At 53.6% G+C, this 17,408-nt stretch overlaps 4 protein-coding genes across 17 annotated transcripts in view; 1 reads left to right on the plus strand and 3 right to left on the minus strand.

The window, feature by feature from the left end:
- Positions 1 to 1,972, plus strand: part of Phrf1 (PHD and ring finger domains 1) — a 33,508-nt gene extending 31,536 nt beyond the window's left edge. For 2 of the 6 annotated variants that reach the window (XM_051145606.1, XM_051145604.1), the window contains exons 16-17: positions 769 to 897; positions 1,418 to 1,971. In XM_051145606.1, the coding sequence (XP_051001563.1) occupies positions 769 to 897; positions 1,418 to 1,564 (276 nt within the window). In that variant the 3' untranslated portion in view covers positions 1,565 to 1,971. Of the gene's footprint in view, positions 1 to 768; positions 898 to 1,417 lie in introns of all 6 variants that reach the window. The other 4 variants (XM_051145607.1, XM_051145603.1, XM_051145609.1 and 1 more) reach the window with 4 other exon arrangements.
- The window catches only part of Hras (HRas proto-oncogene, GTPase), a 79,928-nt gene extending 74,710 nt beyond the window's left edge, over positions 1 to 5,218 (minus strand). For all 5 annotated transcript variants that reach the window (XR_007830626.1, XM_051145628.1, XM_051145629.1 and 2 more), the window contains exon 1: positions 5,213 to 5,218. The gene's annotated coding sequence lies outside the window, so the exon portion shown is untranslated. The remainder of the gene's footprint in view (positions 1 to 5,212) is intronic.
- Irf7 (interferon regulatory factor 7) lies at positions 2,163 to 5,446 on the minus strand. 5 transcript variants are annotated; one of them, XM_051145618.1, is made up of 10 exons: positions 5,369 to 5,446; positions 4,580 to 5,006; positions 4,334 to 4,496; positions 4,018 to 4,225; positions 3,661 to 3,716; positions 3,419 to 3,497; positions 3,184 to 3,279; positions 2,626 to 3,012; positions 2,430 to 2,548; positions 2,163 to 2,357 (listed from the first exon to the last, which is right to left on the minus strand). In XM_051145618.1, exons 2-10 carry the CDS (start codon positions 4,591 to 4,593, stop codon positions 2,202 to 2,204), a joined length of 1,278 nt encoding a protein of 425 aa, XP_051001575.1. In that variant the 5' UTR covers positions 4,594 to 5,006; positions 5,369 to 5,446; the 3' UTR covers positions 2,163 to 2,201. The 5 variants fall into 5 exon arrangements, with proteins under 5 accessions (XP_051001575.1, XP_051001574.1, XP_051001573.1 ...); XM_051145617.1 differs by having other exon boundaries at positions 3,661 to 3,719; XM_051145616.1 differs by having other exon boundaries at positions 3,661 to 3,785.
- Positions 5,447 to 7,414: 1,968 nt separating this feature from the next.
- On the minus strand, positions 7,415 to 16,237 carry Cdhr5 (cadherin related family member 5). Its single transcript, XM_051145632.1, has 16 exons — positions 16,085 to 16,237; positions 15,831 to 16,006; positions 15,440 to 15,490; positions 13,266 to 13,358; positions 13,023 to 13,124; positions 12,811 to 12,921; positions 12,552 to 12,722; positions 11,894 to 11,984; positions 11,716 to 11,813; positions 11,403 to 11,603; positions 11,155 to 11,268; positions 10,817 to 10,895; positions 10,268 to 10,718; positions 10,035 to 10,174; positions 8,259 to 8,419; positions 7,415 to 7,943 (listed from the first exon to the last, which is right to left on the minus strand). Exons 1-16 carry the CDS (start codon positions 16,170 to 16,172, stop codon positions 7,491 to 7,493), a joined length of 2,580 nt encoding a protein of 859 aa, XP_051001589.1. The 5' UTR covers positions 16,173 to 16,237; the 3' UTR covers positions 7,415 to 7,490.
- Positions 16,238 to 17,408: the final 1,171 nt, after the last annotated feature.

Genomic DNA, 17,408 nt, shown 5'->3' on the forward strand with positions numbered 1-17,408 from the left:
TTTTTTGTTTGGTTGGTTTTTTGTTGTTGTTGTTGTTTTGGTTTTTCTCTTTTCTCTCTCTCTTTTTTTTCCCCCCTTTTCTTTTTTAGTCTTTGAGACGGGGTTTCTCTGTGTAGCCTTGGCTGTCGTGGACTCAATTTATAGACCATGCTGGCCTGGAACTCAAAGTGATCCTCCTGCCTCTGCCTCCCAGGTGCTGGGATAAAAGGCATGCGCCACCACACCTGGCTGGTTTTGATTTTTTCTTTTTTTTTTTTAGTTTTTCGAGACAGGGTTTCTCTTGTAGCCTTGGCCATCCTGGACTCACTTTGTAGACCAGGCTGGCCTCGAACTCACAGCGATCCGCCTGCCTCTGCCTCCCGAGTGCTGGGATTAAAGGCGTGCGCCACCACGCCCGGCCATGGTTTTGATTTTTTCAAGACAAGGTTTCTCTGTGTAGCCTTGGCTGTCCCCAGACTCACTTTGTAGACCACACCGGCCTTGAACTCACAGAGATCCACCTGTCTCTGCCTCCCTGAGTGCCGAGTGCTGGGATTATAGGCATATGCAGCCTCGGCTGGTCAGCCCCTGTCTTATTTGGGCCTGATTTTAGGTATATTATCCAGACCTGGTGGCTCGGTCAGAGTGGTAAGAGCAGCCAGCCTATTACCATTAGTCTTCGTGGGCAAACGGACATCCCAAAACTGCTGCTGGCTTCCCACCCAGGGGCCCACAGGCCAGTTTTGGCCCTCTTGCCACAGGGTGGGTCACACATGTCCTCACTTCTAGTACATGAAGAAGCTGCACATGCAGGAGAGGGCTGTGGAGGAAGTGAAGCTGGCCATTAAGCCCTTTTACCAGAAGAGAGAGGTGACCAAGGAGGAGTACAAGGACATCCTGCGCAAAGCCGTGCAGAAGGTAGGCTGCAAGCAGGCGATCACAAGCTCTTTTGGCAACCTGAGGTTGCAAGGGACACTGTAACACAGAACAGCTAGATCTGTACGTGACAGATAGCTGCCATTTCTTGTTTGCATGGATTCCCGGATCTCTAAGTAAGGAGTCAGCCAGCTGGACTAAGTGGCTGAAGCCTTAGAAGAGTGCTGCATCGTAGTAAGTGCCCCTCAACAGTGCTCATTAAAGCTGAAATAATAGGTGAGAAATTTCAGATTCTCCAGTCCACCCACTTTCTTTGGAGGAACTAAGTCCCTCAGAGAGATGGGCAGTTCTTTCTATGGGAACAAGTCTCTAGCTTCTACTGACCTTTGACCATGCAGAGAAAACTCAGCAGCTCTGTGAAGTGTGATTGAGGGGAGGGGGCATAGGTGCACCCTTAACAAGACCAAGGGCCCTATTTGGAGATGGCCAAAACAAGGAAGCCTGGCTGGGTTGGTCTCTGACAGGTTGAGAGAGCATTCAGAGTGATGTGTTCTTTCTTCAGATCTGCCACAGCAAGAGTGGCGAAATCAATCCTGTGAAAGTGGCCAACCTAGTGAAGGCCTATGTGGACAAATACAGGCATATGCGCAAGCACAAGAAGACTGACGCTGGAGAGGAGGCACCACCCAGTCAGGGTACTGAGACCTGAGGCTGACCCTGTGTGGGGAGACATCCCCAGTGGGAAAGAAATGGTGCCACCAGCACTCCTGCCTCTGAGGGTCTCATGACACCTGTCTGCACCTGTCTTGCTTACAATTGAAAACTGGACTTTTTTATATGTAAATTATAGATACACTGTTTCCATTGTGTTCTAATTTATCAAAAATGGCTTATCTTTAGAAACTTTGCTATGGACTCAGTCCTTGGAAGGCCAAGCTTTTTTGGTTTCATAAAGCCTAATGGCCTCATGGGAAGGTCCTGTATCCGCCACACTGCCAGCTGCTAGCATTCACTCATGAACTCTGCTGCTGTGTTTTCTTACTCTGGTTGCTTTGTGCTCCTGTCCGGAGGCACATGTCTCACCTTCCCAAGTACACCTGGCACCATAGCGTGTTCCCAATGCCTAGCTTAGAGCATTTGTGTTCAGTAAGGGGTGTGGTGACACAGGCCAGTTCTTCATTGTGAAGATGAGTGCTCCCAAGGAGGCCTGGTGTGAAGGGAGTAGGGGTCACCTTTCATGGGACCCCACCAGGTCCAGTAAAGAGGTAAGCATACAGCCAGGGAATAAACCTGACTCAGGACAGCACTGGTTCTGAACTCTCTTTATTGGGAGTCGGGATTCTGGGCTAAGCCCACTGACCCAGGTCCATGAGGAAGTGTTCGATGTCATCATAGAGACTGTTGGTGCTAGATAGGCACAGGCCAAGACTGCTGCTGTCCAAGGAGGACACGCCTTCGCGCTGCACGCCTTCCAGGTGTGCCTTGCATAGCCATGGCTCCAGCTGCGGAAAGGGCTTCTATTAGGTCTCTCACCCAGCAGCCCACACACCTTTACTCGCCAACCCAGGCTATACCTTCACCAGGATCAGGCTCTTCTCCTTGGGCCTCCCTGCTGACAAGTCTTGTCCAAAACCCAAATAGATGGTGTAGTGTGGTGATCCTTGCCGCCTCCGGGCCCGGAACTCCTCCAACTCTGTTAGGGGGCAGCTGTGGTGAGGTTAAGAAAGGCTCCAGGGCCCCAAAAGGGAGCACCTCATGCAGCCCACTGACCTCGGAAGAAAGTGCTGAAGTCAAAGATGGGGGTGGAGCAGTTGCGCTCCAACAGCTGGGCTGGTGTGGAGGGGTCGATGGAGCCCGTGGGACTGCCCACCTCCCAGTACACCTTGCACTTGCCCATCCGCAGGGCCCACAGGGATGGCCCGCGCAGCTCCAGCTGAAGGCCTGGAGACACGTGCTGAAGGAGTGTCTCTGTGTAGCGCAGCTGCTTCTGATCTGGGAGCTCGGCAGGGCTGGGGAAAATGACCGGCTGGGGCTGGGAGGTTGTCGCCAAGCCCACGGGGCTGTACAGGAACACGCAGCTGGGGTGCCCCACCATTGCCTGTAGCACTGTGCGCCCCTTGTACATGATGGTCACATCCAGGGACCCCAGGTTGCGCCCTGTGTACAGACCAAGCTATGAATGGCGGGTATGGGTGGGGTACCCACTCACCCCCCACTGAGGTACAGATCTGAGGGCTGTAGTGTTCTGCCTGGGAGTCTAGGTAGGTACTACGAAAGACTGCTAGCACCTCAATTCTAGCCCACACCAACAGGTCCCCGCGTTCTCACCGGTCCCCAGAGCTGGGTGTTGAAGCCTGTGGCTGGGGACAGCTTCCACCTGCCATGTGGCATGGGGCTCCGCTGAAGCTTGTTCTTGCTCCTGGCCTGAGGACAGGTTGGAGCTGCCTGTCCATCTTGCCCCAGCTTCCCACCCCTGTCAACTTAGCATCCTATTTCTACCCCCAACCCCACCCCACCCCCACTGTTTTTCTCCCTCTCATACAGCCTCCCTCTTGTGTCTCACCAGGAGCCTGTGGTGGGACTGAGTCTACCCCAAATTCGGATTCCAGTAGGTGGGCCTCCAGGAAGCCATATTGCAGAACCTGAAGCAAGAGGTGCCCAGTATCAACAGAAGTGGAAGGCTTGGGTTTGGAGCCCAGCATTTCCTCTTTGCTAGGAATGGTCCTAGGGACACCTTGCAAGAGAAATCTTAGTGGTAGGCAGCTGCCCATCCCCCACACCTGGAAGGAGTGAACCAGACTGTACCTGTGTGGGTAGAGCATTGCTGAGGGTCACTTCTGCCCTATTTTCCATGGCCAGGCCTTCTGAAGGAAAGGGGAGGGCGTGTTTGATCTGAAGCTGACATACAACTTGGTTATGATGCCTGAGAGCTATTGAAAGTTCTCTGTTCCCCAAACCACGCACCTCATTTAGCCCAAGGCTCTGACTTAGAGGAAATGTGGCCCCCCACCCACCCCACACACATCTTGGAAGGAGAGGAACTGGGCCTACTATCAGCCTTTCTCCAACCAGTTTCAAAACCCACAAACCCAACCATGAAGCCACCAAAACAGGAAAGTCCATGTACCTCCCTGGCCCACCCCTATTGGTGGCACTCCTCACCAGCAGATCCAGGCTCCGAGCTAAGTTCGTACACCTTGTGTGGGTCAGCAGGGTCCCCTGAATTGTCCCGATGCAAGATAAAGCGGCCTGTGCTGTGCAGCGCACATCTGAAGTTGGTTTTCCAGCCTGCTCGCTCAGCAGCCTCAGCCTCTGGTGGTGGCAAATTATCTCCACTAGGTGGCCACCTCCCTCGGGCCACAGCCCAGTCCTGAGAGGAAAGAGAACATGGGTTGATGATGGATCTTCCCAGGACCCTCTCCCTTCCCTCGCCCCAGGAGTTCTGGCAGATTATCCAGAAGGCAGGACTGGGCACCACCTTGAAGATACGTGCATCGGCTTCATCGAGATCCCTGCGTCCGAAATGCTTCCAGGGCACACGGAAGACTGTGTGAGCCTCATTCAGCCACCGCAGTCCCTCATATTGGCCACTATTGACCTTATCCAGTAGCCACTCGCTGAACAGCACACGCTGGGCTCCCCTGTAGGCAGGGTAGCCACCATAGGATCAGGGCTGATGCAAGGCAAACAGGACCCAAAGCAACCAGAGCGAGCATGTTCTCACCTCTCAACGGCCATTGCTCCTACAAGGGCAGTCTGGGAGAGTCAAAGTAGCTGTTACTCTGTAATGGGTTGTGGTCACGGGAGCAGTCAGCTATTACAAATAAGGTTAAGACTCCCTTGGGTGTCACTATGGTTTCAGGTTGTAGCCACACAGAGAGTGTGGCCAAGTTTCACAAATGTGATCTAAGTGTTATGAGTGTTGGTAACAGGTGGGAATTTGAGTGTCACAAGTGTGACCCAGGTGTTAGGATGTTGAGGGTCACAGATGAGGTTTGAGAACTTGTAGCCACCTAGGTTCCAAACCTAAGTGTGGACTCTTCGGTCAAGGTGGCTATAGATGTGACTACAGATGTAGCGGAGGACGCACACGTGAAGTCACAGGTGTTGATCCAGCGTCCAGGCCTGGATGGGCTGTCACAGCCTGGACCCTGCAAAGACACGATGAGAAAAAGGGGCGGGCCCAGGCAAGTAAAGCGAAACTGCACCTTGGGAAAATGAAACCTAAATAGTCTAAACCAGCGTGTGGCAGCTATTGGCTTCCCACGGTCTCAGTACCTACTGGGGTAGTTCGCGACCTCCACCCGACCCTAACCCAGATCCCAACCCCTGCAGATCGGACTGCAGATCGGACTGCAGATCCTGCCAGGCCCTCCGCCCTCCAGTCCCCCCGCCCCCAATCATCTCTGCACCGCCTTCCCGTATCGCACACTACTCTGTAGAGGGGACAAGACTTTCCCCAATGGCACTATCTCGCCTCCCTCCCCGAGTGGGCCAAAGTGGTCCCGCATACCTGGTGCCGGAGCCGCCGGGTCGGTTTTATCTCCGTGAGAAGGAGGCAGCTAGTGCTTTTATAGTACTTGGGTCAGGGGCGGGGCAGAGTGCAGTAGGATGTGGCTTAAGGGGGTGTCACGTGCCCATAGCACTATGCTTCACAGCGGCCCAGGCCCTTTGTAGAATCAATGAGAGGCTGACCGGGCTTTGCACAGAACCGCCAAATTGGGGTTTGGGGGAGGAGGGAGAAGAGAGTAGGGGGCCCGCACAGTAGGAGTGGTAAATGGGGGTCTACCTACCAAGCTCAGCCCCTAGTGGGAGTGTGGGAAAGGTCTTTCCCTCCGCACCTCCACAGGACAGCACAGCAGGATAAGGCACGGAATACCCTCAAAGATCCCAAATAAAGTCAGCAGTTTTTATTCTGTTTTGTTTAGCTCACAGAAAAGTATTAGGAAGTGGAATCTAAAGAGAAGCTGTGGTACAGTTTGGTTTAACACTGAGAATGGTACAGATAAAGAATATTCGAGGGGCTGCAGAGATGGCTCAGAGGTTAAGAGCACTGCCTGCTCTTCCAAAGGTCCTGAGTTCAATTCCCAGCAACCACATGGTGGCTCACAACCATCTGTAATGAGATCTGGTGCCCTCTTCTGACATGCACGCACAGGTGAGGGCAGAATACTGTATAAATAATAAATAAATAACATCTTTTTTTAAAAAAAGAATATTCGAAAGCCGCTCGTGGTGTCTCTACTTGTAATACCATGGTAGGAGAGGCTGAGGCAGAAGGATTGGGCCCAACCTGGCTTAAAGAGTTAAGACCCTGTCTCAAAAATTAAGCTATAACCACAGACTAGTGTTGTGTCCAGCCTTTGTTAGAGAAGCTTCTTACTGCAGTGGGTAGAATCCCATAACTGGCCCAAGAGCAGAGAAGCAACCGCAGAGTATTCACCCTGAATGAGTCTCTTATGACCCCCCTCCAAGGCTCAGTGCTCAGTGGACATCACCCAAAAGAGGGTATAAAGAACGAAAGAGTAAGCCGGGTGGTGGTGGCACATGCCTTTTAATCCCGGCACTCGGAAGGCAGAGGCAGGTGGATCACTGTGAGTTCGAGGCCAGCTTGGTCTACAAAGCCAGGCCAGGCCAGCCAAGGCTACACAGAGAAAACTTGTCTTTAAAAAACAAACAAACAAACAAACAAAAACCAAACAAACAAAAAAGCCCAGACAGTGGGGCACCCCAAGGAAGCAAATCCAGAGAGTTATGTGGGACCTTTCTGGTCCTGGTTTCCCTCCACCCACCAACACAACCTGTAGGTGTCAGTTTCTTTTTTCTTTCTTTCTTTCTTTCTCTCTTTCTTTCTTTTCTGAGACAGGGTTTCTCTGTGTAGCCATGGCTGTCCTGGACTCGCTGAGATTAAAAGCATGGGCCACCACATCCAGCTCCCAGTTTCTTACATCTAAGATTTCTGTGTGGGACAGAGTGCAGTGTTCATTGCCAGAGCAGCCTACCCCCCCTCCCCCCAGAAAGGGTCTCTCTACATAGTCTTGGCTGTTCTCGAATTCACTATGTAGACCAGGTTGGCCTCCAAAACACAGAGATCCGCTGGCCTCTGCCTCTGGGAGTATGTGAACCACTGCTCCTGGCCAGATCTTGCTTTGCAATGGCTGTTACCCTCAGGAAGGTCCCAGAGACCACCTCTCCCAAATGACTGTGCATGTGGAGTGCACAGTTCTGCCTCCTTGGCTTCCCTCAAGTGAAGCTGTCCCCATTGAGCAAGGAGCTGGAGAGCTCTGGCTAGGAGTCTGGGTCCCATCCCCCACCCCTCACACCCCCTCACACAGTGAGAGCTTGCGGGGCTAGCCACCTAGAAGCCCTCAGCTGGGAGCTCAAAGCAGATGTTTTGCTCTCAGCGCCCCCTCCTACTCGTGCTTGGAGAGAAGTGGGGTTGGGAGTGAAGTCGGAGGGAGTCGGGCAAGCGGACCACAACCGGAAAGAGGAGGCACTCACGGTTGGCCTTTCCTGGCACTCGCTCAACACCCCCCCCCCCCCCCCCCCCCCGTTTATGACTCTAGGAATTCGAAAGTGCTACTTTAATAGGCGGAGGAAAAGGAGTGGCTTGGGGTGGAGAGTTGGGGTGCCCTCTAGATGTAAGTGTTGTCGACACTGGCGTGGAGGTGAAGATTCGTATTCTGGCCAGGGTCATCATCATCGCTTCCCGAGGCGCTGGCGCTGTCCGCGTCTGCAGTGGGCTCGTTGAGAACCACCACGTCAGCCTCCGCCCCGATGTCCTTGCCGAACCAAACGGCCTTGTAGCCGCCCTCCCCCTCTGGCCGTCGCTCTTTAGTGAGGATAGACCTCACGGCTGAAGGACTGTCCCCAGCCTGGACTGTGTTAGGAGAGCCCGAAGCGCTGGGCACAGGGCTAGGAGGCGCGGAACTCGGGGGCGTGGGGCTGGAGGACATGGGACTAGGGGGCCCAGAGGGCGGCTTGGAGGACTCAGGGCCTGGCTCTGGCTGAGAGTGGGAGGTGGTTGACCAATTGGTCTTCTGGTCTGGCATGAAGGTCAGGTTATCATAGCCATTCGGCTGTGGAGCCTAAGGGTGCAAGCAAGAGCAAAGGCATCAGCAGCCATGCTGGTATTCCCGCCAGTGCCTTCTGAACCCTCCGGTCCCATTGCTTGGCTCCTACTCTTCTCCTGCCCTCGCCCCCACCCCCACCCCCCAGCCACCTGGTATCAGCACACTCACCCTAGCCTACCTCTTATTTTCTTCCCCCTGTGAAGCTGTCCCCCCCCCCCCGCCCCCGGCTCTTCCTTTCCACGCCTCCATGACCCCTTTCTGTGATTCCCTCAGCCCTGGGTTAGCGCCCTTTCTACTCTACCTAGCTTAGCACCCCACCAAGGTCCTTACCGCAGCCTTGCCAGAGCAGCAATTGAGCCGGTGACGGTAGTGCTTATGGATGAGGATGACCAAGCCGATGAGGGCCAACAGCAGCAGGGCACCTAGCACCCCGCCCAGAACTGCCATGTCCACCGTGGAAAATCTCTGGCCATCACCCAGCTCGCCTTCTCCTGTCCAAGACACCCGTTGACCACTTAACGGTTGGAATACCCCCAAGCGTTTCCCTTTCCAACCTGAGCCAGGTTGAAGTACCATGAAAACCAGACAGACCCCTCCAGCTGGCCCGTCACCTAGAGTTGAAGTTCTGAGAATGGGCGTGATGCTACTAACTCCACCAGGAGCCTGCCTGGGGCATACCAAGGCGCCTGGTGTCATGGCTGCCAGCTTCTGATCCACCGGGATGGCCTTCACAGGCACACGGCGCGGACAGCTGTAGTGAACTTTGTCCTATGTGGCCTCAAGTCCAATTCTGAATACATGTTGCACTTAGACCAGAACGAGGGCTCGGTGACCCTTGACAGTTTTCAGAGAACAATCGTCAGAAGCCAGCCACGTAAAACTGCCTCTGGTAACCATTCCTGTGGGACCGCTAGCCGTGCCTGGCCTTTTGTGACCCTGTACCTTGAAGGGTTTTGTGGGTACAGCCTAGTGACCCGTACAAAGACCTTTCAGGGAGCGTGTGTGTGTGTGTGTGTGTGTGTGTGTGTGTGTGTGTGTGTCTGGCTGGCTGGCTGGCTGGCTGGCTGGCTCTGTGTCTGTGTGTTGTGTTGTGTTTTAAGTTTATGTAGTATGTATATTTGGGTTGGTGCTACGTGTCAGTCATGGTGCATGTTGTGGCCAGAGGACAACCTGCAGAACCCAGTTTTCTTCTTCCACTATCTGTGTAGGACCCAGGGATCCAACTCAAGCTGTCAGGCAAGATGCTGAGCCATCTTTCTAGTCTCCATCTTATTTTATAGGGTGGGGTCTTTTGCTGGCCCAGTAGCTGCCTAGGCTATGTGGCCAGTGATTCCTAGCGTCCTTCCTGTCCCTGACTTTCCAAAAATGGGGTTCTAAGTGCACTCCCTGACCCTGTGCTCTACCCCTCACCCCCCACTCAACTGTTTGATGTGGGTTCTGGGGACCAAATCCAGGTCCTCATTCTTCGAAGGCAGATACTTTACCAAGTGTGTCATCTCTCTAGCCATGGATTTTTGTTGTTTTTGTTTTAGCAACATTACCTCAGTTTGTTGCCCAGGCTAGCCCTGAATTCCTAGGCTCAAGTGATCCTCCCACCTAAGTCTCTCCAGTAGTTGGCATCACAGGCATGCACCACTACATCCAGCCATAATTTTTTTTTTCAAAGTCATGTTCTCTCTGTGGAGCTGTGGCTAGACTGAAAGTCACTGTAGAGACCAGGCTAGACTGAATTCACAGAGATCTGCCTTTCACTAATTCCCCAGTTCTAGGTGTGAAGGGATATGTTAGGACACTCTGACGACTATAAAACCTTAATTTTTATCTTCTGTTTCCCTAGTTTTTGGAGTAGTGCTCCCACCCGAAGACCTTAAATTCACATCATCCTGGGAATTATGGGACTCCAACATCTGCTTCTGCATCCTCACGTCACCCTGTAATGACCCCCTGGTGCCATCTGTGTGGAACCAGGTACAGACTCCTTAGAGGTGATCAGTGTGGTCAGGCCAGGCTCGCCTGGGTGGACCCTGTCCTAGAGTACATCCTGGACCTCCTGTCTGAGTCAAGGTGGGTGATGTTGACTCCAGGGCAAACAATGTGTTGGACTACCTGAAGGTGAGGGGCTCCTGATGGGCCCAGTGGCTGTCGGCTGAGAGGTTCCTGGCTTGGGGGCCGGTGTTGAGGCCCCACTGGGTGTGGTTGGCTGAAAAGAGGTGCTGGCCCCTGTAATGGGGACCAATGGCTGAGAGGTTCCTGGTTTGGGGGTCTGTGTTGAGCCCCCACTGGGTGTGGCTGGCTGAGAAGACGTGCTGGTTCCTGTAATGGGGACCATTGGCTGAGAGGTTCCTGGTTTGGGGGTCTCTGTTGAGCCCCCACTGGGTGTGGCTGGCTGAGAAGACGTACTGGTTCCTGTAATGGGGACCAATGGCTGAGAGGTTCCTGGTTTGGGGGTCTCTGTTGAGCCCCCACTGGGTGTGGCTGGCTGAGAAGAGGTGCTGGTTCCTGTAATGGGGACCAATGGCTGAGAGGTTCCTGGTTTGGGGGTCTGTGTTGAGCCCCCACTGGGTGTGGCTGTCTGGGGAGAAGTGCTGATTCCAAGAGTAGGGAGCCCCCCAGGTATGGGTGAGGAGGCAGGAGGACTCAGAGTTGTGCCTATGGGTGGGAAGGGGCCAGCACTTCCCCCAGAACTGGTTGTGGCAGGTCCTTGAGACGTCCCAGAGGTCGTGGGGGTCTCCAAAGTAGTGCTACTTGAAGACCCAGTTGTTCCTCCAGCTTCTGGGGGTGTGGGGGACTCTGGGGGTGGCATGTACAGAACTTGGGTTTGCCTCTGTCCCCAAATAATGCCTGTCCCAGAGGACGAGCCACCCTGCTTGGGGGCTCCGGGGGCTCACCTGTGGACTCCTGCTCTGACACTCGGATCTCAACAACGGTAGTGGCTGTCTCGTTAGTCACAGTATTAGTAGCTTCTACCTGGGTCAGGAAAGGGCCTTGTTCCTTTTGGGTCCTTCTTTTTTTTGTTTTTTGTTTTTTGTTTTTTGTTTTTCGAGACAGGGTTTCTCTGTGTAGCCTTGGCCATCCTGGACTCACTTTGTAGACCAGGCTGGCCTCGAACTCACAGCACCTGCCTCTGCCTCCCGAGTGCTGGGATTAAAGGCATGCGCCACCACGCCCGGCTCCTTTTGGGTCCTTCTTTACCCCCACACCCTTGGTCCCCTTATCCCCACTCCACCTCTATATAGAAGACTCCTGCTTGCTCCATAGCCACTGTGGTGAGCACGATATCCCCTCTCATCGTGAACTCTGAGGAGTTGGTGACTTGGTACGTGAAGGCCAAGTTAAGATCCTAGGTGAGACTGCAGTGAGAGCTAGCCCTGGGTGCCCTACTGGCCATCCCAAGCAGCCCACACAGAGAGGCAGACAGACCAGGGTGCAGGGATGCTTACAGGTTTCATAAGTGGGAGGGAAGGGGCTGCATACCGGGAAGCCTGGGTACTGAGCCTGGATCCTCAGGATCTTCGAAGGGAAAATCATGTCTTTCACTGCTGTGCCAGCCTCAGAACCAAGCACCACCATGCCAAGGTACGGGCTCTGAGAGAACTGGAGTGGGCTCCCAGTGACATTCCGAGCCTCCACAATGGCCTGGGTGACTGAGTAGCGGGCCTTATCAGCTTGGTCAGCCTGAGGTGTCAGGGGAAGCAGGGATGAGCAATGGGACTTAATGGATTTGGGGCTGCAGCTGGGGCTCAAGAGAACACGAGAGACCCATCTGTCATTCAGGACTGGTACACACCCTGATGATCAGGATGAAGGTCATGGGGTTGGGGATACTTTTGGCCATCGTGAGGTTGCCAGTGTCTGTGTTGATGATAAATGTGTCATCCGTGTTTCCTGGGAGAATTCAGGGTAGAGTTTGGTGTCTGGTCCCTCCGTTGTAGAGTCCAGGCCCCGTGGGGCTAGCCCTTACTCACCATTCACAATGCTGTAGATGATGCGCTCGTTGATGCCCTGATCTCCGTCCACAGCATAGATGGGACCAGGACTCAAGATGACAGGGGATGGCTGTGGGGATAAGGGTATCTTGAGGTTGAATGGCTCCAGATCTTACCTTCTTGTTGTCCCTCAAGAGCTGAAGCATGAGTTGGAACAAGGGGGTAGGGGCAGTGCTTGCTTGGGACCAAGCTGCAGCCACAGCAGGACTCAGTGGCTGCAGGAATTTAAGAAGGAACACTTGCAGCCTCATGGATGCCTCTCTGCACAGTGGAGGCTGTAGGAGCCTTGGCTGGGCCCCACCTGCCCGGCCAGCACCACTGGCCTCAGAGGAGACTGTCAGCTGAGTAAGGACAAGGAGGTAGCAGGTCCCTTATTAGCATCGAACCCTCACTTCCCAGCAGACATCACAGGGCCCACAGTCCTCACTGATTCTTGTCTGTATGCCCTCCCCTGCGCCGCCTCCCGCCCCCTCCCCCTCCGCTGAGGCGGCAAAGGGTAGTTAATGAATAATCCGTTGTTCATTCCCATTTGTTGTTCGTAAGCCTCTCAGGGAGCTCGTCGTCTTCACTACCCTGAACCTCTTCTCTCTCAGCTCCAGATTCAAGTGGGACCCTGGGTTTCCTCACTCCCCATTACCAGCATGTGTCCCGTGGGGACAACCCCACGGTACTGGGCATGAACGCAGGAGTAGCCATCCGAAAAAGAGCACGGCAGAAACCAGGGTGTCCGTAGGTCAGCTGGCAGCACGGTCAGGACCACAGTGGCAGTGGCCGTGTGGTTGAGCTTTGCATCCTCCTCCCAAGTATCCTGTGGTAACAACCAGTCCCTGGCAGGTCAGACCCAGGTTGGGTGAGGCCTAGAACAGCCAAGACTCAGGTGGACGCCGCCTGCTTACCCGTGCCAGCAGCTTGAAAGTCATGTTCTGATTCTTATAGAAATCCAGGGAACGGTTCAGCATCAGCGCAGGGTCGTTTACACTTACCAGGGAGAAGAAGCTACTGGCATTCTGAGGAGGACGAAGAGGGGAGACTCTAGGTGAAGGAACTGAGGCCCCGAGGCATCATAAGGGAGGGGTCAGGAATGAGCCGGGATGGGGAAAGCACTGACAGGGGTCACTTCCTGGAGAGTGTAGTACAGGATGTCATCTTTGTCAGCATCTGTGGCCTTCAGCTCTGCCCCCGGGACGACGGTTGTGCCCACTGCGGTGTCCTGGGGATGGAGAGGAGGTTGGTCTAGCCATGCTCTGGCTTCTGTCTGTAGATCTCCCTGATGGTGTCCCCCAGACACTTCTCTGTCCCTGTGCCTTCTTCATCCTCAGACGGCGCCCGTCTCTGGCTCCACCGCACTTACCTCTCTTACATTAAATTCCTTGATTGCAAAGCTGAATTCTGGGGCATTGTCATTGACATCCAGAACAACCACAAACACTTGCAATTGTGTCACCTGCAGGAAAGTCACCAAAGTCAACCTCTGGCTGAGAAACTATGCTGATGCCCCCATACTCTTTCCTTTCTTCCCAGCTCATTCAGGCACTCTGTCCCTCTTATTCAACAGACATGGGCGGCATCAACAGTGTAGTGGCCTGTGGGCTCCTGTACTAGGAGGAACTCAGACTATAAGAATTAAACTATGGCTGGGCAGTGGTGGCGCACGTCTTTAATTCCAGCACTTGGGAGGCAGAGGCAGGCAGATCTCTGTGAGTTCGAGGCCAGCCTGGTCTACGAAGCGAGTCCAGGACAGCTAAGGCTACACAGAGAAACCTTGTCTCAAAATAACAAACAAACAAACAAAAAACCAAAAAAACACCAAACACACACACACACAAGAATTAAACTACACTAAGTTCTAGAGTGTGACAGCTCGTGTGTGATGAATGTGCTGAGGAGAACCAATGGCAGGCCTAGGGACGCAGGCAGCAAAATATCAAAGGAATTGAAATGTGGGCAGGAAACAGGTCTCCAAGAGAACAGCAGAGAAAGGAGCCTTTGGGTTAAAATCAACCTTCCTGCGACCCAGGGAGGAGAAGTGAACATAGCCAGGAGCCAGAGGACAGAGAGGAAAAGCTGTTCTTCTCAGTATGACAGATAGCAAAGGTCATGACGCTCCCCCTCCTCTCTCTCTCTCTCTCTGTGTGTGTGTGTTTGTCTCTCTCTCTCTCTCTCTGTGTGTGTGTGTGTTTCTCTCTCTCTCTCTCTCTCTCTCTCTCTCTCTCTCTCTCTCTCTCTCTCTCTCTGTGTTGAAGGTGGAGCCGAGGAGCTCAACCATACTAGGCAGGTAGGTACTCTACCACTAAATTATACCTTAAAAGGTTATCATCAGCATCATCCATCTGAGTTATGTGTGGGTAACATGCCATGGTACAGGACAGGAGTGTAGGGTGTGAGAATTGCTCATGGTGGAGCAGAAAGTGTGTGGGGGTCTGCTATTTCTGTGAGCTTCCTTTCTTTAAAAAAAAAAACTTATTTTTTGTGTTATGTACATTGGTGTTTTGACTTCATGTATATCTGTGTGAGGGTGTCAGATCTCCTGTAACAGAAGTTACAGACAGCTGTGAGCTGCCATGTGGGTGCTGGAATTGAACCCGGGTCCTCTGGAAGAGCAGTCAGTGCTCTTAACTGCTGAGCCTTCTCTCCAGGCCCCTCTGCGAGCTTTCTTTGGTGGTATAGGGTAAGTGGACCATGTAGAGTAGAAGGGTTGGGCACCTCCCTAAGAAGACGACATTTCCATGCTAACCAGAGCAGGCAAAAGCAATGTGCACACCAGGCCAGAGTCTGCATACCCCTAGCTTTGCATGCCCAGCTGTGAATTTAGCTTTGACTTCCAGTAAGAAAATGTGGAAGTTTCTATGTGAGGCCGTGCAGGGTTCTCTTTGTGATACTAGGGATTTACTGGGTGGAGAAGGGAGAGAGGAGGGCAAGGGGCAAGAAAGCAGCAAGTGGCCAGGCGTGGTGGCGCACGCCTTTAATCCCAGCATTCGGGAGGCAGAGGTAGGCGGATCTCTGTGAATTCGAGGCCAGCCTGATCTACAAAGTGAGTCCAGGACAGTCAAGGCTACACAGAGAAACCCTGTCTCGAAAAACAAAACAAAACAAAAAAAGAAAGGAAGGAAGGAAGAAAGAGAAGAAAAAGAAAGAAAGCAGCAAGTGGATCTATTAGAAGGGTCAGAAAGGAGGGCTGTTAACCAAGGCCCCATGGGACTAGAGATAGGAAGAGTAGGTCTGACTCTAACTGAGGCACAGCCAACAGTGCCAACAGTGTAACTTGGGTGGGGTGACAACAAAAGTGGCCTAAGTGAAGGTGTCTCCCAGGGGAGAGGTAAGGGGCAGACTTAGGGTCTTGGGGTGTTGCCTTAATCCATGGCTCTAAGTTAGCTGAGTTTGAAGCAGGAGCTCAGGGCACAGTCTAAGCTAAAAGAAGGATGAGAGTGGCCAGGAGAGAGCTGCTGTTCAGACTCCCTGGGGTGAGGTCATGGAAGAGTGATCTTGGGGTACTCTGACAGAGGGCAGGTGATGGGGTTGACTTACCACAACGTTTCCTCTCTTACATTCCAGGACTGCCTGCAGCAGTGAGTTTTCCTGAGAACGAAGCCAGGGGCCCTGTGAGTCACCTGCCACATAGGGCACCGCACTGCCCTAGGCTAGGAGAGTGTGGCTAGGAAGACCGGTACTTCTCCAAGGCCCTGGTCATTGGTGGAGAATCCTGGGTGTAGGGGACACCTGGCAACTTTGTCCCCTAATAGGCCCACCCCTCAGTACCAACCAACCAAGCACTAACTAGGCCCCAAGGGCTCCTCACTCTCTGGGGAAGAGAGATCCCTTTGTCCCTCCTGCCCTGAATCTTCTCTAGGGTAGAGGAGCAGCTGCTAATGTGGTCTGTCTCCAAGAGGGCACATCCCATCCAGCACACAGCCTGTACCTCGTAATCTGGAATCACAGTGAGAAACAGCTGATTATTGTCGATCTTAAAGGCAGAAGGAGTGGACGAGGCTCCCAGGGTCACCTCATAGTCTTTCTGAGTCGAAATGTTCACCAGCGGCTCAGAGACATCAGTGTTCTCCACAATTTCAAATAAGGTCTGGTTCACGGAGCAGCCTAGAAAGTTGCAAAGGAGAAGTTGGTGCCTTCCACCCCATCTACCACCTACCTATCCGGCCCCTGTCCAGCACATACCCTGGGCCACGGTCCCTGGAGGTTGGCCAAAAAGCACTATAAGCGATGACAACATCAGGAGAGGCCACAGGAGGGCCGGAGCCCCCATGGCGGTGACTGTCACTTGGAAGAAGGGTCCAGCCTGCTTGGTTCCAGGGCTGGTACAGTTCCTGCCTTGGGCGACCTTCGCCCCTGCCAGGCACCGCCTCATTTTTATGACCCTTTACAGATGGCCTCTACCAAGGGGGCTCCCGCAGGCCGGCACTGAGAGGGGACATGAGGTCATATTTCAGCCTGAACTCCCAGGAAGCTAACTGGGAACTCAACCCATAGACACTATACATAAGGTATAAAAAACTTGAGAGCCACTGGGAGTGGGGAACAGGCCAGGTGAAGTCATAGCAAGGCTGAGGCCCATAGGTCTAAGGAAGCTGAGTCACAGCTGGGAGGCTGGGAGCTGAAGGAGACTGTGGGGAGATCAGAAAGGGTTAAGGTGGGGCTGGGGAGAAGCTGCGGGGGGGGGGGGGACCTGGTGTCTGGTTGGAGTCTTGGAGCACTGGGCAGGATTGGATGGGCTGGCATAGCATTAGGAGACTTGGAAGAGGAACGGGAGGAGGTGGATCAGGGCTGGGGAACTTGGGGGGTAAGAACAGGGGTGTGGGCTGAGCTACTGGTCCTGGGTTTCCTCCTACCCATGTCAGGATGACCCTCATCTCTCTTTCTCCTCCATGTCCTTTAGCAAAATCATCCCGAAGCCATGTTGCATTGCTTTCCTTCCCTGCTCCACTCACACAGGAGAAGGCTGTGTCCTAGTGTGCTCCACACAGTGGTTGCCCCGGAGAAGGGCCTGGCACGGCCTTGGTGAGTGATAGAATGCCAGGGGAGCCTTTGAGCCACAGCTGGGAGCTGAGGCGGGGAGAGCCACTGTCTGATGGAAGACAGAAATCCTGGTGAGGACACAGCCCAGGTCTCCATGAGACCTGTTCTTGTCTTTCTTGCTTCCTCCTACAAGCCCTTGAGAGCTGGGAGGGGCCTTCAGGTGGGGCCAGGAGGGTGGTAGGGGGTATTGTTTATTGTTTATTGTTGTTTTTCGAGACAGGGTTTCTCTGTGTAGCCTTGGCTGTCCTAGACTCACTTTGTAGACCAGTCTGGCCTCGAACTCACAGAGATCTGCCTGCATCTGCCTCCCAAGTGCTGGGATTAAAGGTGTGCACCACCGTGCCTGGCTGGTAGGAGGTTTTGTATTGAAGGGCCCTGCAGAGCCTTCACCACTCTGGACCTTTGCATGGCTGCTTTAGATGTGTGAAAGCCTTCCAGAGGAGGCTCCAGGCCTCTGTCAGGACTG

This window comes from Acomys russatus, chromosome 5 (assembly GCF_903995435.1).
Source record: "Acomys russatus chromosome 5, mAcoRus1.1, whole genome shotgun sequence".
Classification (NCBI taxonomy): domain Eukaryota; kingdom Metazoa; phylum Chordata; class Mammalia; order Rodentia; family Muridae; genus Acomys; species Acomys russatus.